At 46.2% G+C, this 20,950-nt stretch overlaps 1 protein-coding gene across 5 annotated transcripts in view; it reads right to left on the bottom strand.

Annotated features, from left to right (window-relative positions):
* Positions 1 to 20,950, bottom strand: part of Pigg (phosphatidylinositol glycan anchor biosynthesis class G) — a 32,255-nt gene that overhangs the window by 10,909 nt on the left and 396 nt on the right. For 4 of the 5 annotated variants that reach the window (XM_010641626.2, XM_010641628.2, XM_010641629.3 and 1 more), the window contains exons 2-8: positions 19,967 to 20,172; positions 14,919 to 15,128; positions 13,606 to 13,794; positions 12,882 to 13,023; positions 4,922 to 5,134; positions 1,199 to 1,416; positions 541 to 831 (exon numbers count right to left, since the gene is read on the bottom strand). In XM_010641626.2, coding sequence (XP_010639928.1) covers positions 541 to 831; positions 1,199 to 1,416; positions 4,922 to 5,134; positions 12,882 to 13,023; positions 13,606 to 13,794; positions 14,919 to 15,128; positions 19,967 to 20,172 — 1,469 coding nt within the window. The remainder of the gene's footprint in view (positions 1 to 540; positions 832 to 1,198; positions 1,417 to 4,921; positions 5,135 to 12,881; positions 13,024 to 13,605; positions 13,795 to 14,918; positions 15,129 to 19,966; positions 20,173 to 20,950) is intronic. The other variant, XM_010641627.2, reaches the window with a different exon arrangement.

Below are 20,950 nucleotides of genomic sequence, written 5' to 3'. Positions count from 1 at the left end.
GAAGGCCCTATGAGGTGTGGTGGGAACTGCACAGTGGGGGCTGGAGTCTCTGCACAGGGTCCCTCCATCCTCAGGGTGCTCTGGACGCTGTGGACCCGACAGTAGCTGTCCACCTCTCTGCCCTGCCCCTGCCTCCCAGCTAATGAACAAAGGAGCCCAGCTAGAGACTCAGAATTCAAAAAGCTGCATTTGGGGACACAGAAGCACAGCAGACCAAGTGTTCCGGAGCATCCTGAGTGCCCACCAGTGGACCGTGCCCTTGGTTGCAGCTCACATGCTCTCTGTGAGACTCAGGCCAACATGAGCCTGTCTTCTGGGGCTAGCAACCCTGATGCCCCTTCTACTCTCCTCCTAGAACTTTCCTTCCTGCTGAGAGCAGGCGCACATGGCCTAACCACCACACCAGAATCTGGGGCCCAGGTGCCCAGTGGCCTGGGATGGGCAGCCAAGGTCCTACTCCACAATTCCCTGTGAAGTGCATACCAGGTGTTCAACCACATCAAAGGAATGAAAGTGGGCTGGTGTAACAACAGTCCACACCTGCTGTACCTTCCAGAGGGAAGTGCTGTCCATGACCATCCTGGCGAGTGTAGATACAATCACACAGAGCAGCGCAGAAACCAGCACCATCACACCCCCTGCCACCAGCCATGGGAGACTGCAGAGGTAGCAGGAGCTCTCGGCTGAAGTGCAAACTACCACGTGGATGGCTGACAGGATCAGGAACATCAGGTAGAAGAGAAGAGAGAACAGGGGAGAGGACAGTGGCATTTCTAGCTCAGCCCTTCTGTGCAGCACCTGTGGGGTGCTGAGGAGGAGCAGGATGAGAGTCTGGAACAGAAGATGTCGGCATTAATCAGGTGGCCAGGTGCGGCATGGTCCATATGACCCAAGCCTCCTGCCCCATTACAGCGGCTCACACAATGAGGACAAAAGAGGCCCAAGAAAGAGGATATTTAATTGCCTACTAAAAGTACACAGTGTGGCTTATTTTTTGGCTCTTGTGGCAACACGGGGTGCACTCACTGGGACTGCTTTGAGCATTGTCACCAGCTGCACACACAATGGGGGGTGAGAAGACCCGTGTTTTCTGTGTTTAGTAACACTGTGTTCAGTATTGTATATATTTCAAACTCATATTTTGGCTGAATGGCCAAGTCTGTACAACACCTGAGCCCCACCACATGAAGGTTCCTACCTCCAAAACAATGATGACTCCCACTGCCATGGAGTAGATGTCATACTGAGCCACATGCACGCTTAGTGCCAGGCTCAGGGTCCTCAGCGCACCCAGGTACTGCCTGGCCACCTTAGTCCCTAGGTTGAGCAATGCACCAGAACGATCCTCCTCTAAGTGAAGCTTCACCCAGTTCCCATGGAGCCTTTCTGCCATCATAAACTGCTCAAATCCAGGATCTGGAGAACAGAAAGATCTCACATGGTGATCTGTGGCATGATTTTTAGAACTGATACCCAAGGCACAGTTTGTTCAAGGGAGGGGCAGAAACATTAGTAAAACTGTAAAAATTGACAATAAGCCTGTCTGTCACAGCTCTTGCAGGCCCTGGGTTCTTGGTACGCACAGACTAGAGAGGAATATCCACCACTACGTGGCCCAGGCTCCTCTCTACCCCTCTCACCCGGTCATACCTCCTCCATACCCTCTCACTGTCACTTTTCACTTTTCCTTTTCTTGTGCAGTATAAAACCAATCCTGAAGCATACTGGGTCAACTGGTTGTACAGAACCATTCCAACCCTCACAGCACATGTGTGGGGACCCTACCCCACCACGCCTGCCTCCACGCACAGCTAGCCCTTCTGTCCTTGCACACATATCGACTCCTTAACCCCTCTTCTTCAAGTCCCCTCTGGAAGATGACTCCCCAGCCCTCTCTGCTCAGGAAGGCCAGTGATGGCCTCACATGGGAGGCCTAGCTCTGGGAAGGGGCTGGTCTCACGGCTGCTGCCTGCCTCTTGTAGTAAACTCTGGCAAGCTGCCAGGCACTGGTGTCCTCCCTTTCCAGAATCAGATAGTTTCTCAGTCCTGCCTCGATCACACTTACTCACGACTACACAGGTCCGCAAACCAAGAACCTTGACCTGGTGGCATCTGAAATGCATTTATTCTCAGGAAGGGCCACTGAAAGGTGGATTCAGAAGTGCCTGTCAGCAGGTCACCAACCTGACAGCTCTGACCCAGCCACAGGTTTGCCTCACAGCAGCAAAAGAACTCTTGCAGACAACCCAGTAGCGGCATAAGGTCCAGACATGAGCCCAGATACCTGCAGTTCCATGCTCATTACTGCCAGTAGACACAACCTTACAGCACCAACGGCCAGTACGCCACTAAGCCGCTCTTCCTTTCCTCTCCTCAGTGGCCAGTGGGGCTGGGATGCAGACATGGGTGCCTCATGTTTCTGTGACTCCATAAAGAGGCTGTGAAGCACAGACACGAATGCCCATGTTTCTATGACTCCTTCTGGAAGCTGTGGGGTGTAGTGCTGGATCTCCCACTTTGCAGTTCTGAGCACTGGAGTTAAGATGCCAGCCTCACACTTTCAAATTCACATTCTCTCTTTCTCTCGCATATATGCATGCAGACACACCCATGCCACACAAACAAACACACAGAGGCACAGACAAGCAATTAAAAAGTGTGAAAATGGTACAACAGAAAAATATACTATATAATGAGTTCTAGGGTAGGGAGGAATTGGTTCTAGATTTGAAGTGGGGTGGGCATAAGCCTCGTCTGACATCTAAGCTGAATTAAAAGGGTACTTTGGAATTAACTGTGAAAACCTGGGGAAGAGAATCTAGTCAATGGGAATAGCATGTGCAAAGGTCCTGAAGTGAGAAAAAGTCAGTCCCACCAGAGCCGAGAGCAAGAGGGCCAGGTGGTCAGGGTGAGCTGGGTGTCCGAAGGGTTCATAGGTCATATGGGGTCTGAAACCTATTGTTAGAACTGTGCTGACATAAATGGAGTCTCCAAGGGGTGTAGAACCCATTCAGCAGCAGCCCTGGCCCCTCTTCCATCCCTTATACTTGATTTCTCCATACCCTGACATTTCTGAAATAGGCAAACATTTTTGTTATGTTTTTGTTTTTAATGGTATTTTTACTAATATAGGAGAAAGGGTACTACAAAACTTAAATGAAATCATTTTTGAAAAAAACAAAACAAACCAGAAGTAACAGCAGTCCTGGTCTTGCTTGTACGTGGTTAGTGACCAGGCCTTGCCCGGCACAACATTTCTTCCTGGGCACTGGGCCACACCTGGCTCATGATGTCCTCTCTCCCTTGCTACCTGTGGCTCCACTTGCCCCTGATCAGCAGATTTGTCTCCCACATGTGACACTCACGTACTTGCCCTGCTGGCTGCACCTCAGCCAGGGAAAGCCTGACAATATCACAGCAAACCCTGCCTCAGTAGTGCCAGCCTGTGAGGGGCCTGGCATGTGACTCAGATGAGTGTAGAGGCTGTGGGGAGGTGCACACTCGTAGGACCCTGTCTGCTATCTCGAAAACACCCGAATGTCTCAATCCTAGGGATGAAGCTCCTGCTCTGGCCCCCAGTTTTGCACTACTTTCCTCTCTGCCCACTCTGGAGCCCACCCCAGGAGGCTTCCCCCAGCTCTCCAGTGCTGGGAGCACTGTGCTGTAGACCACCATGGCCCGACCTAACTCATCTCCTCCTGCAGATGAGGCAGGGCCCCACATGGAACAAGGAACATGCATCTTGTTCACTTCCACAGGAGAACAGGCGACAAGAGGGCGTGGCAGAGCAAGGCCTGGCTGAGAAGAGGACTATCTTCCTCCCCACCCATTTACCAGAGAAACATCAAATACACCAGAGAAACATCAAATACGATGTCCTGCAGACCTTAGCTCGGGTTACAGACCAGCCCCTTTTACCTCCCCCTACACTTCCCTTATCTCTACCACTATAAATAAATGTGTGGCCATTTGCTTGGCAGTATTTTCCTCCTATCATGAGTCAGAGCCCCACGGGCCCCACCTATACCTTATTATATCTCTTTGTCTTTCTTAATTTCTCACCTTCGTTTCTTCAGCTCCAGCTGTCCCCTCCCAGCAGTCACTAAGGGCTCACATTGCCAGTTCCAAAGCCTGGTCAACACAGATCACTTCTCACTAGTATCCAACACAGCTGCTCACTGCCCAACTGAAATTCTTCCCATGGTTTTCTGGATACCTTCTGCAAACCTACCCCACGATTGGTCCACCTCAGCGCACAGTCACCCCTTTTCTGTGCTGCTGAAAACACTGGGGTTGCTTCCTGTTCTTGTACCTTACATCCCAGCATGCCAGCCAATCCTGACTAGGCCACCTCCAAAATATTTCCTGAATGCAAACCCTACCCTCATCCCTTAGCCATCTCTACCTACCTCTTATCAGAGTGCTGAAGCTGCTCCCCCTAGGTGAGCCCTCAAAGGCTGGCTGGGTGTGCTTGAAATGCAGGCTAAAAGCCTTGGGCTTCACAGGAAACCATGCAGCTGTCCCACTTCATCTAGGACAAGGGGGGGCCTGGTACCCGAGGAGCTGTGCATCCTGGTATCATCTCCTGCCTAGTCAGTCCTGCCACTATCTAGCCTGTATCATCTATCATGACATTTCTCTCCTTGCTCTGGAACATTCCATAAGCACAGAGATCTTGTACCAGTCAATGCTTTAATAGTTCATAACAAGACTTGATAAATACTTGTTGAATTAATAAAACTTATGAAAGCACTCTACTTAGATGATTGTATCGCTGGGTGTTGCTTATGGTGAATAGCAAAGATGAATACAATATGTATAATTAAAAAGTGATGACTCCATCAAAGTACAGCAGGAAAACACAAGGCTCAGAGGAGACACATAGTCCTGGCGGAAGTCGGAAACTATAAAACTGGCTTACCTTTTTCATATGATGGAACATTCTCCTGCAACAATCTGCTAAGCTGTATTGCATTTAGATGTAAAAATCTCAGTTGTTCTCTCATTGGTCTTCTTTCTACAACTGGAAATAAAAGACTCCCTATACTGTCCTTTGGAATTGGCAAACCAAGCCCTACTGCAAGTGTTGCAGCCAAATCTGTCTGCTGGACCTGTGTCGGGTGTCGGATGTCATCTAGAAAAAAGAAAACATTTTAGGAGATGGCAGTCATTCTTGAGTTTAACCTTCTAAAGCTAATATAAGCCAAATCACCAATTCACACAGAAACCTCCTCCTGGCTTTCTGTGTCAATAAGGTTACTGAATATTGCCTTCTGTTACACGGCTTACAATACACCAGAAGAGATCAATGAAGAAACTCAGTGTGAGCCACAGAGCAGGGTCAGACACAGAGCTGGCAGGTAGCTAAGCAAAGCTAATGGATTTGCACAAGGCTGAGGTGGGACTTTCTTGATGCAGAAGGCTCTGTGCTGTGCTCCCTGGGTAAGGCCCTGATGAGACCTGGCCCACCTTCTAGCAGGTCCTAAATAGTAGCAGGGGCTTCTCTGGGGACAGCCAAGAATAAGACTTGGGACAGCTGAGCAGGTGCAACCCTCAACTGGGAAAAGCAAGATGTGTTACCTGTCAATGAAGTGCAGCAGGGTATCCTACAAGCCCCTTGCAAGGAGTGTGGGGCTGGGAGCAGGACACTGGGTCAGCCCTGCTGACACTGTCCAGCACGACTGTGGGGCTTTCTCATCTGTGAGGAGAGCAACCAGTTCCACACCAGAAGCTGCAGGACTGGTCCACAGGGCTCTGCTGGGGCCACCATCAGTTTACTTGGTGACCACACTCAATGTGAGTATCTTGGGTACTCAAGTGCATATGAAGATTTTACTATAGTTGTAGTAGTTTTGGTTACACAGACTTTTTAATTTGGTTCAATTTATTTTCTTGACCAACCCTCCTATGATGGCTTCTAGTTATAGTCAGAAAGAAATTTCCATCCTAATGCTATCACTTGCTTACTTCTGGTACTTTCTTCTAGAGTTTTCTTACATTAAATGTTTTGAGCTGAAAAAAACACAACAAAAAACAAAAGCAAACACAACGCAAATACAACAAACACACTCAGTACACAGTGTTCACTGGGGTATATCACACACAATCCATGTGTGATTTCTTACTCTATCAAATCTGGGTGCTGACAACCAGAATTCTAGGCTGAGGAGAAACAAGCAGAGAAGGTCTAAGAAATTATAGTTTTTGCTATGAACTGGAAGTGACAGTATAAACCTGAGATGATTCTACCTTCAAAGACTTCCCTGCTCCATCCAGAAACCCGATGGCTTCTGTTAGGAAGGAGTAACTTCAGCTGTAGGACAGTGACCCTCAAACCTTCCTCCATTCACAGGGGCAAGGGAGAAGCTGAAAGGCCTCAGAAGGGCAGCACATGGATCAGAGGGCAGCAGAGCACATGAGGACAACCCAGGACTCAGAGTGATACTGAATAGTCAGTAGAGTAGCATCTCCAGAGAGTAGAAACAAATTGATAGGCTTTGACCCTTGAGTTCACAGTGCTATTACTTGGTTGCAGTTGATGAATAAGTGAACTCACCCACTGACTTCACATTGGGGATCATGTGGGAAGAATACACCATCACTTATCTTGTCTTCCTTATACGAATACCCCTGGTATTATCTCTTATAAGGTACCCCTGGGTAACTGAAAAGTACAGGAGGGATTTTCTTTATAGAATTATTCAGGCTGCTTTAGTTTAAATGTATCTCTCAAGATGTATGTGTTGGAAACTTAAACTCTAATGTAACAGTCCTAGGAGGAGAGTTAGCTCATGAGGGCAATGCCACTATAAAAGGCTGTGGTGGGCAAGTTTAGTCCTTTCTGCCTTCCACCTCATGTCATGTGAGGACAAAGCATCTCTTCTCATTGGGGGCACAGTATTTAAGGGACCATCCTGGAAGCAGGAAGCAGCTCTCACCAATGCCTATACTTTGACCTTGGACTTTTCAGCCTTCAGAACTGTAGGAGTTAAGTTTATTTTCTTTATAAATTACCTAGTCTATGATTCAGTTACAGCAGCAGCAATGGACTAAAGCATTAGCTAAGTAATAAAAAAAGAATTATAGAAATAAAATATCACTCTTTGCAAACTCCACTGAGTTAATGGCCCAAGGTGACCACCCCGGGTGCTAATATCACAATAAAACAGTCAGTCAGATATTATGCCCCTAATGTTAGATGCAGCTTTGCCCAGACCAGATTAGACCAGACTAAAATGAACCAGAACAAACCAGACAAGATCAAATTGACAGATCTGAGTCCACTCAAGGCTGTGAGTTATAGATTTACAGAATGGACAGAAGATCCCCAGTGGCTAATATATAGGGCAACTGGCAAAGCCCAGCTGTCTCTATAGTCATGGAGATTCCACAGGACAGATGACTGGGTATCTTCAACAAATGCATTGTGGTACAATAAAAGACGTTTATAGAGACTCAAAACACATCAACACATCACAGTGTATATATATTCCTTGTCTCCTAACTGAAATAAATTAAAACAAATAAAGAAACACTGGAAATCTGAACACTATTGATGTTGTTACTGCAATCTTTAAAACATAAGAATGCAGAGATTACGGGGGGAAAAGTGCATATATTTTAGGGGTCAGCTTCCGAACAAAGAAGGAAAAAGAAAATGAGTGTGGACAAAGATAGAACAGACCAACATAACTGGACTGGTCACTGTTGAAGCTGGGTGGTGAAACTGGGAATTTATTATATTTTCTGGCTACCCTTATAGGTCTGAAATTTTCTATAATAAAGAATCTTTTTTGTACCAGGGATCGAACTTGGATCCTTGCACTTGTGAGGCAGGCGGTGGAACCAATGAGCTACATCCCCAGCCCAAAAATATTTTAACAAGTTTAAAATGTTTTAGTCTAGAATTGATATTGGTTTAGATGACACACTTGGTGAGAACAAGATACAGATTCAGTGTCACTTCTAGGCGAGCCAGGTGTGCTAACTTCACTCACGGAATGTCCTGTGTTTTTCCCATGGAGATGCTGCCATTATCAAATCTCCTTATACCCTGGGATCCAATTTTGACCTCCTGACTTTGTTCTATAGATGTGTATAACCAGTTCCTGCCAGTGTACTAGTTTTAATACCTGTAATTCTAATACTTCCTGCCAATGTACTAGTTTTAATAACTGTAATTCTGTACCGTATACACAGGTAACATAGATTTGATCCTGAGGCATTGCTGGTTATCATTCTCCCAGGCTTCACCTCCACTGGCACTGTCACATCCTCATCTGATCTTTTAAACATCCCATTAGAAGATACTGATGAAACAACCATGGTGCAAGGTGTTATTCTAGGCTTGTAAGACTAAACAGGCAAGGTCTTACCTTTATGGAGCTTAAATTTCAACAGCAAGAGGTAGGGAACAAAATATACCTGCTCTGCCCTTGTGGAGGTCCAGGAAGAGGTACATTACCCTTCTCAGACCCCTGGCCCTGGAATGACGTAGAACTGTGCTTCTCATCTGGAGGTGAGGTTTTGGGATGGGGACATCTGTGCAATCACAGTGCACACTCCAAAGCTTCATAAAAATCAGCCATCATACTCTCTGTCTAAAAGCATCCAGCAAATGAAGAAACTATCATGCAACAAAATCTACTAAATTTTCTTAGGAATGACAAGAGTCTATGGCACATGAACTGTGATCTGTGCCCCATCCCCTCCAAGCTCAGTGGGACAGAAAATCCACTCCAAGGGACAGCTAGGAACACAAGGCTCTCTCTTCTCAAAGTTGCATGGGTGGGTGTGCTTGCTGCCTGGCAAGGGCAGGGGTCGAGCAGCTCTCATCTTCCCCTGCTGCTGTTGCCCTCTCAGAAACAAAAGAGAAGAATCAATCAGCAGTTAGCAGAACTTCAGAGCTGGATGTGACAGAAACAAAGGCAACAGAGGGCTGTGTGTGCCCAGCATGTGCCCTTGAAGCCCCACTGTAGTACTGGATTAGTTCTCAAGTCACCAGAAGAATAAACATGCTCTGGAGGGGAAAGGGTTAGTGTCCAGAGTCACTGTACCACATCGTTTGTGTAGTTCAGTGATAGAGCCCACCATGAGCAAGTTGCAAATTCATAAACTGGCTTTTCATATTAAAAGTCTGAGTCTGCCTATTAACCCACAATGGTTTGCCTGAAGAGCCAGAGGTTGGTGTGTGGGCATGAAACAACTCCCCACATCACTGGTTACAACAGAGGTCTCAACGATCTGTGATGCTGAGATGTCTTGAACGGCAAGACAATAGTGCAACTAAGGACAGCATGACTTGTACAGAAAACTCATATAGAGGTAAAAATTAATCCATGGGAAGAAACAAATTTCCCATTGATCTATAAGTTGTTCTTGCTAAAATGTCTTGTTCCTTTGTTGCTAGGACCCTGCTAGCATCAGAGATCTCTACTTCACTGTTCCCTGCACCACCCCTTACCCCTTCAAGAAGCTGCATATTTAGTAAATAGTGGCAAGCTCTAGGAGACAGTGTCCTAGACTGAAAAGAGCTTTTGACTGTCCTGGGCCCCCCACTTACGTATTAAGATTGTGTCTTGTTTTCTTTAATTCTGCAACCATACCCTTGGTCAGGTGATTGGGGGTCTGATCAGCCTCCAATCGTTCAGGCTGGTCTTGAACTCATGGTGATCCTCCTGCCTCAGTCTCCCACCTGCTTGGTGCATGCCACCACTCCCAGAAACGCTACATTATTTAACTTTTTCAGTTTTCACCAAAAATTATAAGACACACAAAGTTACAGGTAAGTATGACAAACAGGAAATAGGCACCTTTCCTTCCGGGGAAGGGGTCATATGTCATACTAAAAGACTTCAAAGAGACTCATTAGAGGGGCTTAAAAGCAGGTCTGAAATGGCACAAGGAAGCATCACAAAGATCAACAATGATTACACCATCTGAAAAACAGAAAATCCTCAGACTTGATGAAAACATTAATCTACAAATCCAAGAGGCTCAACGAACTCCATGTTGGATAAACACAAATGATAAAGGCTCGCTACAGTGAAAATGTTAGAAGACAGGAACCACAATGCTGAGTGCTGATTTCTCATCAGAACCATGGAGGCCAGATGCAGGGAATAGCAGTTGAAAGCTCAGAGGAAGACCGCTCAACAGGAGACTTAAATTAAACAAAACTGTCCTCAAAAGCTGGGCATGGTGGCTCATGCCTGTAATCCCAGGATTTGGGAGGCTGAGGAAGGAAGATTGCAATGAGTTCGAGGCCGGACCGGGCTATATAGTTCAGAGTTCAGGACCAGCCTGAACTACAAATGGAGACCCTGTCTCAAAAAACAAAACAAAATAAAAAAATTAGCTCCAAAAAAAGATATCATCAGGATTTGAAAAACAACTTGGTAGCAAACTTGCCTTATAAAATACAGTGAAAGAGGTTCTTAAAGCTGATAATGAATGACTCCAGATAGTAATATGAGCCCACAAGAAAGGCAAAGGTACATATATAATTCTAAAAGACAGCACAAAGGCAAATTTCTTCCCTGAACTGATTTGTAAAGTAATATAAAAGCCATATGTATATACATAGCCAGGCATAGTATTGAACACACCTGTAATTTCAGCTCCTGGGGAGGCAAAGACAAAAGGAACCTAAGTTTGAGGTCAACATGGGCAAATTAGTAAGCTTGTCTCAAAGTAAAATAAAAAGAGCTGTGGGTGTAGCTCAGTGTTAGAATGTGCAAAGCCCTGGGTTCAATCCCCAGTACTGGAAAGAAAGAAAGGAAAAAAAAATTATGTACATATGTATGTAATTATGCTGTCAGCTACAAAATACAGAAATACAGCACATTTGACAGAAACAGGCGGAAATGGGGTTAGAGCTATGTTGTAGGAAGAAACAACACCAGAAGAAAACACACATCCTTACAAAAACATATATTCACAGCAGCAAGTAGAAGCAACCTAAACGTCCTTCCACCAATGGACAATGAATAATGTGGCGCATCACATGATAAATATGATTCATCAACACAACGGAATGAAAGACTGGCATGCTGCAGCCTAAATGAGCCTGGAAAAACATCACCCTAAGCTAAGGAAGCAGATCTCAAGCTCATGTGTCATGTGTGCCAGTTGCACAGAATGCCCAGGAGAAGCGGGTCAGTAGAGAGTGCCCAGTGCAGGGGATGGGGGGGGGCACAACTAAAATGTGTGAGGTTTCTTTCTGAGGGGATCAAATGTCCTAAAGCTATGACAATGGTTGCTCAACGTTGCGAATATATTTGTGCATAGTCCTGGTTCTACAATGAGAAAGATGAAAAGAACACAACTGTTTTTAGAAAACAAAAAAGATCCCATGGTCAGGGCTGAGGCTGGTTGTCTTACAGCACCACACAGATGTTCTAAATACCCACGTCGGAGATGAGCGCCAGCACCTCTGTCACGTAACAGCCCTAACCTCTGTTCCCATGGAGAAAGAGCTGGTGTAACTGTCTCTTCCTTCCTGAACCACGACCTCCTTCAGGACAAAGGCGCCTGGCTCCTCTGCTAACCCAGTGGTGCCCAGCACAAGCCCTGGCCCATCAAAGGTACTCAGCAAAGCCCTTCTGGTAGATGACATGGGCAAGTGGCACCCTGGCCTCTCTGGGTCAGTGTGGTGGCAGACACATGCAGGACACAGGGCAGTGGCTCGGTGTCTGCACACCTTGCAGAGGGCAGCTGCCTGGCTGGGCTCCTGGACAGGCTGCGTCCCAAAAGTCAGTGATGTCTGAGGAGAACGCCCATGGTGGGAGGGGAGGGGAGGAGCTTCCCCAATACTGGGTGGGAGATTTGTTTATTCAGCAAACCTCTTTTGGGCACCTATTATGTGTTAGGCAATGTCTCAGCATGGAGGGAGAAGACAGCTGTGATGTGAATCCCACAAATAAGTCTATGAAGACAAACCGAGCCAAGTATGACATCGGAAGGCAGAGTGTGGAGAAGACATGGACAGTGAAGTAGTTTGGCCATATAGATGAGAAGTGGACCTCCAAGACCTGCAGCCAGCTACGAGGGCGAGGCAAGGCAGGAGGGCAGAGAAGCAGCACACAAGTGTGGGGGCACAGCTCACGATGAAGCAGTCAGGCTGACACAGAATGTGGCCAGTGAGGAAGGACAGCCTACTCATGGCATCTCTGGCCACGGAAGCAGATGAGCCATCTCAGGAGCGAGTGTAGAATGACACAAAGTTAGTCCAGAAAAGACCGGCGCAGGAGGCAGGGGAGCGGTGGCCCAGCAAGAGTCGGAAGGAAAGCCAAACAGGTGGAGCTGACCGGGACTGTGGGGTGAGGAGGCCAGCTCCAAGAATGTTCTAGACTCTGCTACACCTTAGCCGTAATCACCGCACCTACTACAAGTGTGTCAGCAACAGGTGGAAGACAGAAGCCCTTGGGGAAGCCAGGGGACGTGAAGCAGTTACCAGGAAGGGAGGGAGCACAGGGTGAGCCAGGTGCCTCCGCAGAGGTGCAGTCCCATCTGAGCCTCGGCGTCCCTGATGCTTGCTATTCAGTATGTGGCTTTATGTAATGCAATGGATACTTTTTAAACATTGTAAATATTTGTTTCCTTTAGTCTGTATACACAGTTTAGATGTCTGTAAACTGAAGGGCAATTTCTTTTAATATTTCCAAATACCAGACAGTAACATTTAAATCAACATTCCTACAAAAAGTATGTGCATTTTAAGATCAGGGTAAGGGATGTATGCTCCAAATCCTGACTGCTCCTCTCCCCCTAATAATTTCACATTATCCAGGATATTTCAAGATAATACAGTTTTAAAACACGGCTTTTAAAATTAAACATGGACTATAATTTCAAGATGTTAAATGTTCTTAAACTCTCACCAGGTTTTCTCTCAAATGCAGAGCTGACTAGCACCAGGGGTGTCCTCACTTCCTCTGCAGAGGCGGCCCCGTGACTCCCTGTCTCAGACATGCCATGGTCACCACAAAGAACCAGCAAATTGGGTGAAAGAGTCTCTCTCTCCTGCAAGGCAAAGTAAGGGTCAGCTGCAGCCAGACCGAAAAGCACCTGTGATCTTGCTAAACCGTGGTGGGGCTGAGGAGACGTGTGACCAGTGAAGCTCCTGGGTGTGCAGAGTGAGCTTGGAGGGTGACCGCGCAGGGCTGCTTGTCAAGAAATAAGCCTCACACAATGCTCACAGCCTCTCCAGCTGCACAGTCTCCGATCACACTTGGCTCCTTCCTTCCTTAGGTATCTGCTCACACTACGTCCTCATGGAAACAGTTCCCCGCATGTTATTTAAAGTTATAGCCTCTCCTCAAATGGAGCACTGCTCCTCCTGCCTAGGTTTCCCTGTGGCAACAACCACTCTCAAGCACAGCTGTTTTCTTGTTTACCACGTTTCTCTGCCTCCAGAACATGGGGTTGAGCGCCTAAGAACAGCAACCCAGGAGGATCCCCGCTGCTGGGAAGACTAGGCACGTCAGAGTGGCCACACAGGGCAAGAAGTGAGGCGGGCTGACAGGCAGATGTGGCGTTTACTTGGGCAGCTTTGCTCCTGTGGAGGGACGTTCGGTTCTGCGCCACTTGCCACAGCGAGCTCACCTTTGTCAGCAGCGCAGTGTGAATCTTCATCAGGACACCATCCATCTCACGGAGCTTGCGTCCAATCAGGGGGCTCTCAGGCCCCGAAACATGGCCAATGTGGTCCAGCCCTAGGTAGTGCAGGATTAACATATCCCAATCTCCTCTTTGTAATACTTTTTCCAAATGTCTTGTAACATTATTATCCACCTTTGAAGGGGGAAAATGTAAATATAAATAGTCCAATTTCTCTTGATCCTCACTCCCCAAGGAAAAAAGTTAACACAGTTATTTAAAAATTTAGGGGTTTATTTTAAGTATTAGGATTTACGGAGATTGAAAAAACAAACAAAACAAACCAAATCCCTGTATCATTACAAAGAAAGAAATAAATGAACATTAGTCTTAATCTTTTACTCCTATGGCTGTGGACAGAACATATTGTACAGATAACTGAAATGAGCAAGGGCTGTTCTGAGCACCACCCAGAGTTAAGTGACCAGCAGTCCTATGAGAAGGCTGCTTGTGGAGGGGAAGAGACAGCACATAACCGCTTTCATTTCTAAAACAAACACATCATGGAAAGATTATAGCTGAGCAGCCTTGAGAGATAAAGTAGCCTGCTCAGCCTTGACACCACAGATTGCCCACTGCCCATCCATTAAACCATCGACTGAAAAGAGAAATGACTTGGTGCAACGCCACCCGTCACCTGGGAACTTGTCACAGCTGAGAAGCCGTGCATGCTATGCCTACCTGGGCCCATGTGGAAAAAGGTCAGGGCTACAGACACTTACTAAACCCCCATGTCGGGTGCTGCGGCTGTCACCCCAAGGCCAAGCAGACATGGGGCACACCCTGCCTCTGCCCAGGGCTGGACCACCTTTCTACATGTGGGTCTAGTCCCAGTGCCTTGCAGGATCTGGCTCCACCTGGCTCACTGCCTGCCCTCAAGGAGGACATCACCCCTGAAGAACCCAATGGCAGAGTCCCACAGCTCTGCTGCATCAGGAGCTTCTCTGCCTATTCTGTTCACCTGGAAGATCCCACATTCCCATTAGACCCGGGCCCAAGAGTACCTCTGTGCAGCACTCTTCCTGATCCTTGGTGTCCTCAATGGCTGCCCAGCCGCCCTGCACTTTGGGGACCATAGGCCATTGCTCGCATCTGTCAGGGTTTACATTCCTGGTGGTAAATGCTTATAATCTCTTTTACTACTACTTTATAAATTAATAAATGCCACACACAAAATAACATCATCTCTCACTACTAGGTAGTGGGCAGTACCCAACTCCATCTATGGTGATATATTTTTCTTATTTTAAAAAACTGACCTCTGTATAATCTGACACAAAAAATGAGGTTGTTCCATCATATTCCACAAAATGCTTTGGAAATAACTTAACCCACGTTTCATCTCCATAAAAGATCATTCTCTTCCCAGCTGCTTTTGCCTGTCTTATCACGTTGTCTTCCAGCAGGGCAGGAGAATTGAGGTTTCTGATGACATCAACAAAACCAGGGAGGCTCCCTGTCATCAATGCCTGCAAGAAGGAACATCCAAGAGTCAGGCCATGGAACCGAAAAGTGCAGCACCAGGGGCAGAAAGATCATTTGAAAGGTGAAATGAGTGGGTACAAAACCAGTGCAGGCCCAATCCTGGAGGGCAAGCCAGGGCCAGGACAGTATCTAGGGTGGGGAAAGCACATAAACTCTCTACAAAAAAGCCAACTCAATAATAAAGATGAAGCATATTTAAAAACTTAGGCAATGCTTTCAGTAGAGCAGAGGATAAAGGAGGATGCTAGGAATAGTTAACAATGGTGGTAGCCAGAGAAGCTGCTGGTCAGTGACAGAGTTGAGGCAAATGGATAAGATAGGGCATGCGCTGAAAACATGAACCGGTATACTCAGATGGCTCCCATTTAATATTCAGATCTGCTACAGGTGACAAGCAAACTCCTTTATTCTAATAAACTACGAAGTAACCATCTAGAAAGTCTGGTGCCCACCTCTGAGTAGAAAGTAGGAGAAAAGCTGCCTCTCTGCACGACTCCCAAAGGTTCCCAAGGTAAGCCAGGCCAGGGATGTTGGTGGGACGTTCCTCAGCCCCCACCTCCAGTGCTGCACCATACTTTCTAGGAGAACATGGGTGTGATATGGCCTACTGTCTTTTTGACACAGAATTGATAGAATAACCTTCCCAGTTTTAGCACAGAACCTAAAAGCCCATAGTAACGGCTCTCTGTAATTTGGAGTTCTACAACCATGCACAATATCTGGGACTTGGTATAATAATTCTGCACGACTTCCTCAATGGTGCACACTTCTTTACAATGCTGGGGATGAAACTCAGGGTTTTATATATGCTGGGCAAGTAGTCTATCATTGAGCTACATCCCCAGTCAAAGGGATGCAAACATGAATTGGCCAGACTTCTGGAATGCCACAGTGAGGAGCTTGGCAAATCTTCTCCCCAAAGAGCAACAAAAAACTTGACAAAGCTCCCAAAATCAACCATTTCAGAATTTTGAAATTCACTAAAATTATGTAGCAAATTGACAAGTGCTTATTCAAGAAAAAAATATTGGAGCTGTGGTGTCCGCCATAGGGTTGCTCCCGATTTCTCCCCACCCAGCTCTGTGACCTGACATCCATGGAGGGCCTGCCTGCTATGCACTCCGGGGAAAGGCCCCATGCACACGGAGGGTGTGAAAACATAAGAGCGAAGGCCAGTGTCACATTTGCTGGGTGTTCCAATGCTGTTGGCAAGCAAGAGACCAGCCCAAAGTTTAGGAAGGAACTGAGAGAGGGGCTGGGGATTTAGCTCAGTGGCACTACGCCTGCCTCGAAAGCACAAGGTCCTGAGTCTGATCCCCGGTACAGACAAAAAAAAAAAAAGGGACCGTGAGAAAGGAGCAAGCTACAGTTGAGTTTTGTAAAGTCCCACAAACTTCTGCGTATCTGCAGAGGGCCCCTGTGACCTGCTCCTTTGGCTGAGCAGGAGGCCCTGCTTAAACAAACTGAAGGTCAGGACAGGCTGAAAACCTGCCTGACAGTGAATATGTATCTCAACCTACATGCTTTCCTGGGAGGGGTGCAGGCTTACAGCATACCCATACCCAAGTTCAACCTTAGCCCATCACTGACTAAGCTGAGACAACCCTCAGGAGACTGGCTTGAAAATAAAATAAAAACTAGAATTAGAAAAAAAAAAACTAAGCAGAGACATTATTTTGTATATACTAGGAGGAAACGAACTCCACTGATTAGTTCAGGCAAATTACTGTACAAAAACAGCAACAACTACCACCATTCCTAGAGTGGGGGATCAGAATCAGAGTTGAAGTAGCATTGCTTGGATACACTTACTTGTGAAACCTCATCAAACTATACACATAAAAGTATGTGTTCTGTATGTATTTTTGAAAATTATCTCAAAAATTACTTTAAAATGATACTCAGTGTACATGTACTAATTTCAGACAAGAAATGTAAATATTATATATTGCAAACATGTGCCAAAACAAAAAAAAGAAGACAAAGAAAAAGAAGGAAATCGAGATGTAGAAGACATCCCTGACCAATACTAGCAGGCTGTGAGTGGCACAAACTTCTTGCTTCCCCATAATTCAGCTGTATATTAGAAGTTCAATTGAAGCCTATGTGACTCACATGAGCACGTCAGATGGCACAGCTGGAGCACAGCTCCTCTGCCAGTGGCTGCCATGGAGACCTAAATCCTGGTCTGTAAAGTGGCAGGACTCTGCTGAGTTATCGTCCAACAGAGATCAGCTTGACCCCAGTTAAATTCTTTTCCCCTGAATTATAGCTTGCCCTATTGACCTGATACTTGCTGGTTAATTACAGCCCACGCCCGGTACCCATATGTTCTCTCCAGCAAGATAAAGCAGTGCACCCCCTTTTATAGCCTTGCCTGTGATTTATGCTATCACCAGATGGCTCACACTCCATCGCGAGATGTCAAAGCACACCCTGCTCTCCTTCCCACACTTGTAATCAATAAATACTGGACATCTTTGGTGCCTTTTGTCTTTGTTGCCCAGAGCAGCTTGGACCAGCCATGACCCAGCTTTCTCTTTAAGTCTTGTTTCTATGTCTTTCTTTTGTTCCTTTTAGCTTGCGCTGTATTGCCTTGCAGGAGGTAAAGACCCACAACTGGGGTCGCAATAAAGAGTTGGATAGAGGGGGAGGGAGAAAAGGGGAAAGGGATAAAAAAATTAAAATATGTAATGGCCATGTACCACTTACAAGGGTGTAAACATTATTGTTATGATTTATATCTAAAAGGTCCCCCAGGGCCGGGGATTTAGCTCAGGGGTGCTGCCCTGCCTGCCTTGCAAGTGTAACGTCCTGAGTTTGATCCCTAGAACAACAACAACAACAAAAAAGCCCCCCAAATCCTTATGTGCTCCCAGGTGGGGCTTTTGGGAATCATGGTGTGGTAGCTAGATTAGTCCACTGACTGGACTGGCATAGTTCTGGGTGTGGCTGAACAAATTTATTGAAAACAGAAGCCCCAGAAGCCCCACTCTGAGTGTGAGTGGGACCAACCAACAGGCTTGTATCCTGAATAGAAAAAAAAGGAAGAGGAGGCTTGCTGCTCCTGCTTTTTTCTGCCTGACCTGCCATGCACTGTTTTTCCTCTACCAGGCCCCTCTGTCATACCACCCTGCCTTGAAGACAGCTAACTATGTACTGGAAACCTCTACAAACTGTGAGCTAAAATCAACCTCTCCTCCTTTAACTTGTGGGTATTGGGTATTTTATCCCAGCAAAGAGGAAGTAACTTACGCAATTAAGTACAAACATGTACTACCAAAAAAAAAAAGAAAGAAAAAGATAGTATTCTGAGAGACTGAGGCAGGAGGATTCCAAATTTGGGTTTGGCTTGGGAAACTTAGTGAGACTGCCTAAAAAAAAAAAAATTAAAATTAAATAAATAAAATAAAGTAGCTAGGGATGTGGCTCAGTATAAAGATCCTAGATTCAATCCCAGAACCACTATTACCACCAAAGAAAATAATGAGTCTCTCTCATCCCCAAATTCTACTCCTTACAGGTAACACAGAAACTTTTGGTGGGTATCCTTTTACTCTTTTCTGTATGTACATAATCACAAATATATAAAGCATACTTTTTTATACAAAATTATTTGGCAACCTCATTTTTAAATTAACAAAATATGAACCTGTTTTCCCAGGAACATACTGATATTTTATTCTAACAGTGTCAAAGTTCTCCAATGTGTAGATGCAAAATATATTTTACCAAGACCATCTTAGTGGTCTTGAGAAGCTTCCTCTGGGATTGCCGTTTTACTTGAGATCTGAAGGCTGAGGAGTTATAGACACAAGGCAGGGCTGTCCAGGGAAAGACGGCCAATTGCACAGACCCAGGGCAGAAAAGAGTGCCCATAAGGACCTATACCAGACAGGGCCTGCATGGAAGAAAGGCACAGGAGAGTGGCTGAGATGAGGTGGAAGAGCAGGAGCAGAACTACACAGAACCTCAGGAGTCTGTGTTCAAAATGGGTTGAAGCAAAGAAATGGGAAGGTGTTCCGTTTTGCGGTACTGGGTATGAAACCTAGTGTACTTTACCACCAACCAGCCCCTTTTTAATTTTTTTTTTTTCAATTTTTAGAGAGGACCTTACCAAGTTATCCAGGTAAGACTTGAATTTAAGATACTCCCACCTAAGTCTCCCACGTAGCTGAGCTTACAGAAGTGTGCCATCACACTTGGTCACCGCACAAAGGGTGTATAACAGCAGTAGGGTGGTCAGACTTAGGCTGGCCCTGACCTAGGCAGGAGGAGCTATGGGAGACATCTGTGTTCCCAGCTACACCATAGCACCAGGACTAAGGAGCTGGCAGTGGAGATGGTGGCCCACATTACTGACACATCCACAGTGTTTAAGAGTACACAATCATATCACTTCTTGTGACATACTGCAATTCTGGGCAAGTTAAACAATTTGTCAGAGTCTGCTTTCTTATGTATAAAATCAAAAGACTTGACTGGATGACTTAATGTTCTTTCTAGGGTTGTAACTAACCCACTGATGATTGAAAAACAGAGTAATTTCCTTGGTTGGGCTGGCCTAGATGATCTGGCCCTGAATCCTTTCTACTTCCTATGAAGCATGTGCTCTGGACTCTTGACAAGAGGCACAAATCATGGGTCTCAGTTCCATTCTGTCTCTAAGGCTCCCTCAGCATTCTTCTACCCTAACAAAACTGACAACATCAAACTAATTTCCACTCAGTTGAAACTGAAACTCCAAGTATAAGACTACAGAATCCCCCTAAACTTCTGAAAGAAGCAAACCATGATTCATAAAACATCAAGTCAAACTTACCTTGATTCGAGGCATAGTAACTGTGGGTGGCTTTGCTTCAGCCACAAAACTGTGAGATGGACCTTTTCCCACGAGATAAGTTGTAAAAGGCATATACCTTGCACCCTTTGATCCAAACACAAAATCATCTCGCAAGGCATCTATCAGCACAATAACCGCTTTACTGAAGAGAGGTAGTGGCAGCTTGGACCAGTTAGAACTGGCTCCTAAAAGTGTTTGAAAAGGGGGAGATCAAAATTTTTATTTTAAAACCTTAAACTTTACTTAGCATCCTCAAACCTTCAAAATCTACCTTCTAGCTGCTTCCCAGCACAGCCACCAGTGTATAACAACCCCAGAGGGTCTGCATTTGGTAGACATTGCTAGGGAGTGAGAAACAGAGTAAGCACAGTCCTAGTAATAAGCAGCGGATCACTCTTGGTGTAGCAATGGAGGTGCCCCTGCTTTTGGGGGGGTCCCCCAAATAGGACATTTAGGGAGCTTGACCTGAAAGAGCCCCGCAATGTGGGGATGGGTGGGCTCAGGAACTGCATTTGAACAGCCAATGCTGGTATGGAATGGATCTGGCCCAGTGCTAGAGAGCCTGGACTGGTGTGTACTGCTGAGTAGGTGAAGCCTTGGAAGGGACCTCATCCAGACTGGCTGTAACTCCTGGGAGGCAAGTTTCTTGAAGGAAAGAATAGAAAACTCGAAGGGCCGGCAGAAGTTTTATCTATTGTGCCCTATTTGGCAAAAAAGATGCTTAGAATTGGAAGGGACCCAAAGGTCTACTCAGGAAACCAGGACGGGGTCGCCGGAAGATTAAAGTGGGAGAGGCAGAGCCTGGGCATGTGGAGCCAACTTTGCAGTAATCAAGGGGGAAGGACAAGGGCGGCAATAGTTGCCACATAGCTGGAGGACATAAAAAAGCCGGGGATTTAGCTCAGCGGTTCGGTGGCCTGCCTTGCAAGCGCAAGGACCCGAGTTCAATCCCCTGCACCAAAA

The sequence above is a fragment of the Fukomys damarensis genome, unplaced genomic scaffold (assembly GCF_012274545.1).
Source record: "Fukomys damarensis isolate Sample0158 unplaced genomic scaffold, DMR_v1.0_HiC HiC_scaffold_35, whole genome shotgun sequence".
NCBI lineage: Eukaryota > Metazoa > Chordata > Mammalia > Rodentia > Bathyergidae > Fukomys > Fukomys damarensis.
Note: the sequence above shows the minus strand (reverse complement) of the source record. Positions and strands in the feature narration are given on the sequence as shown.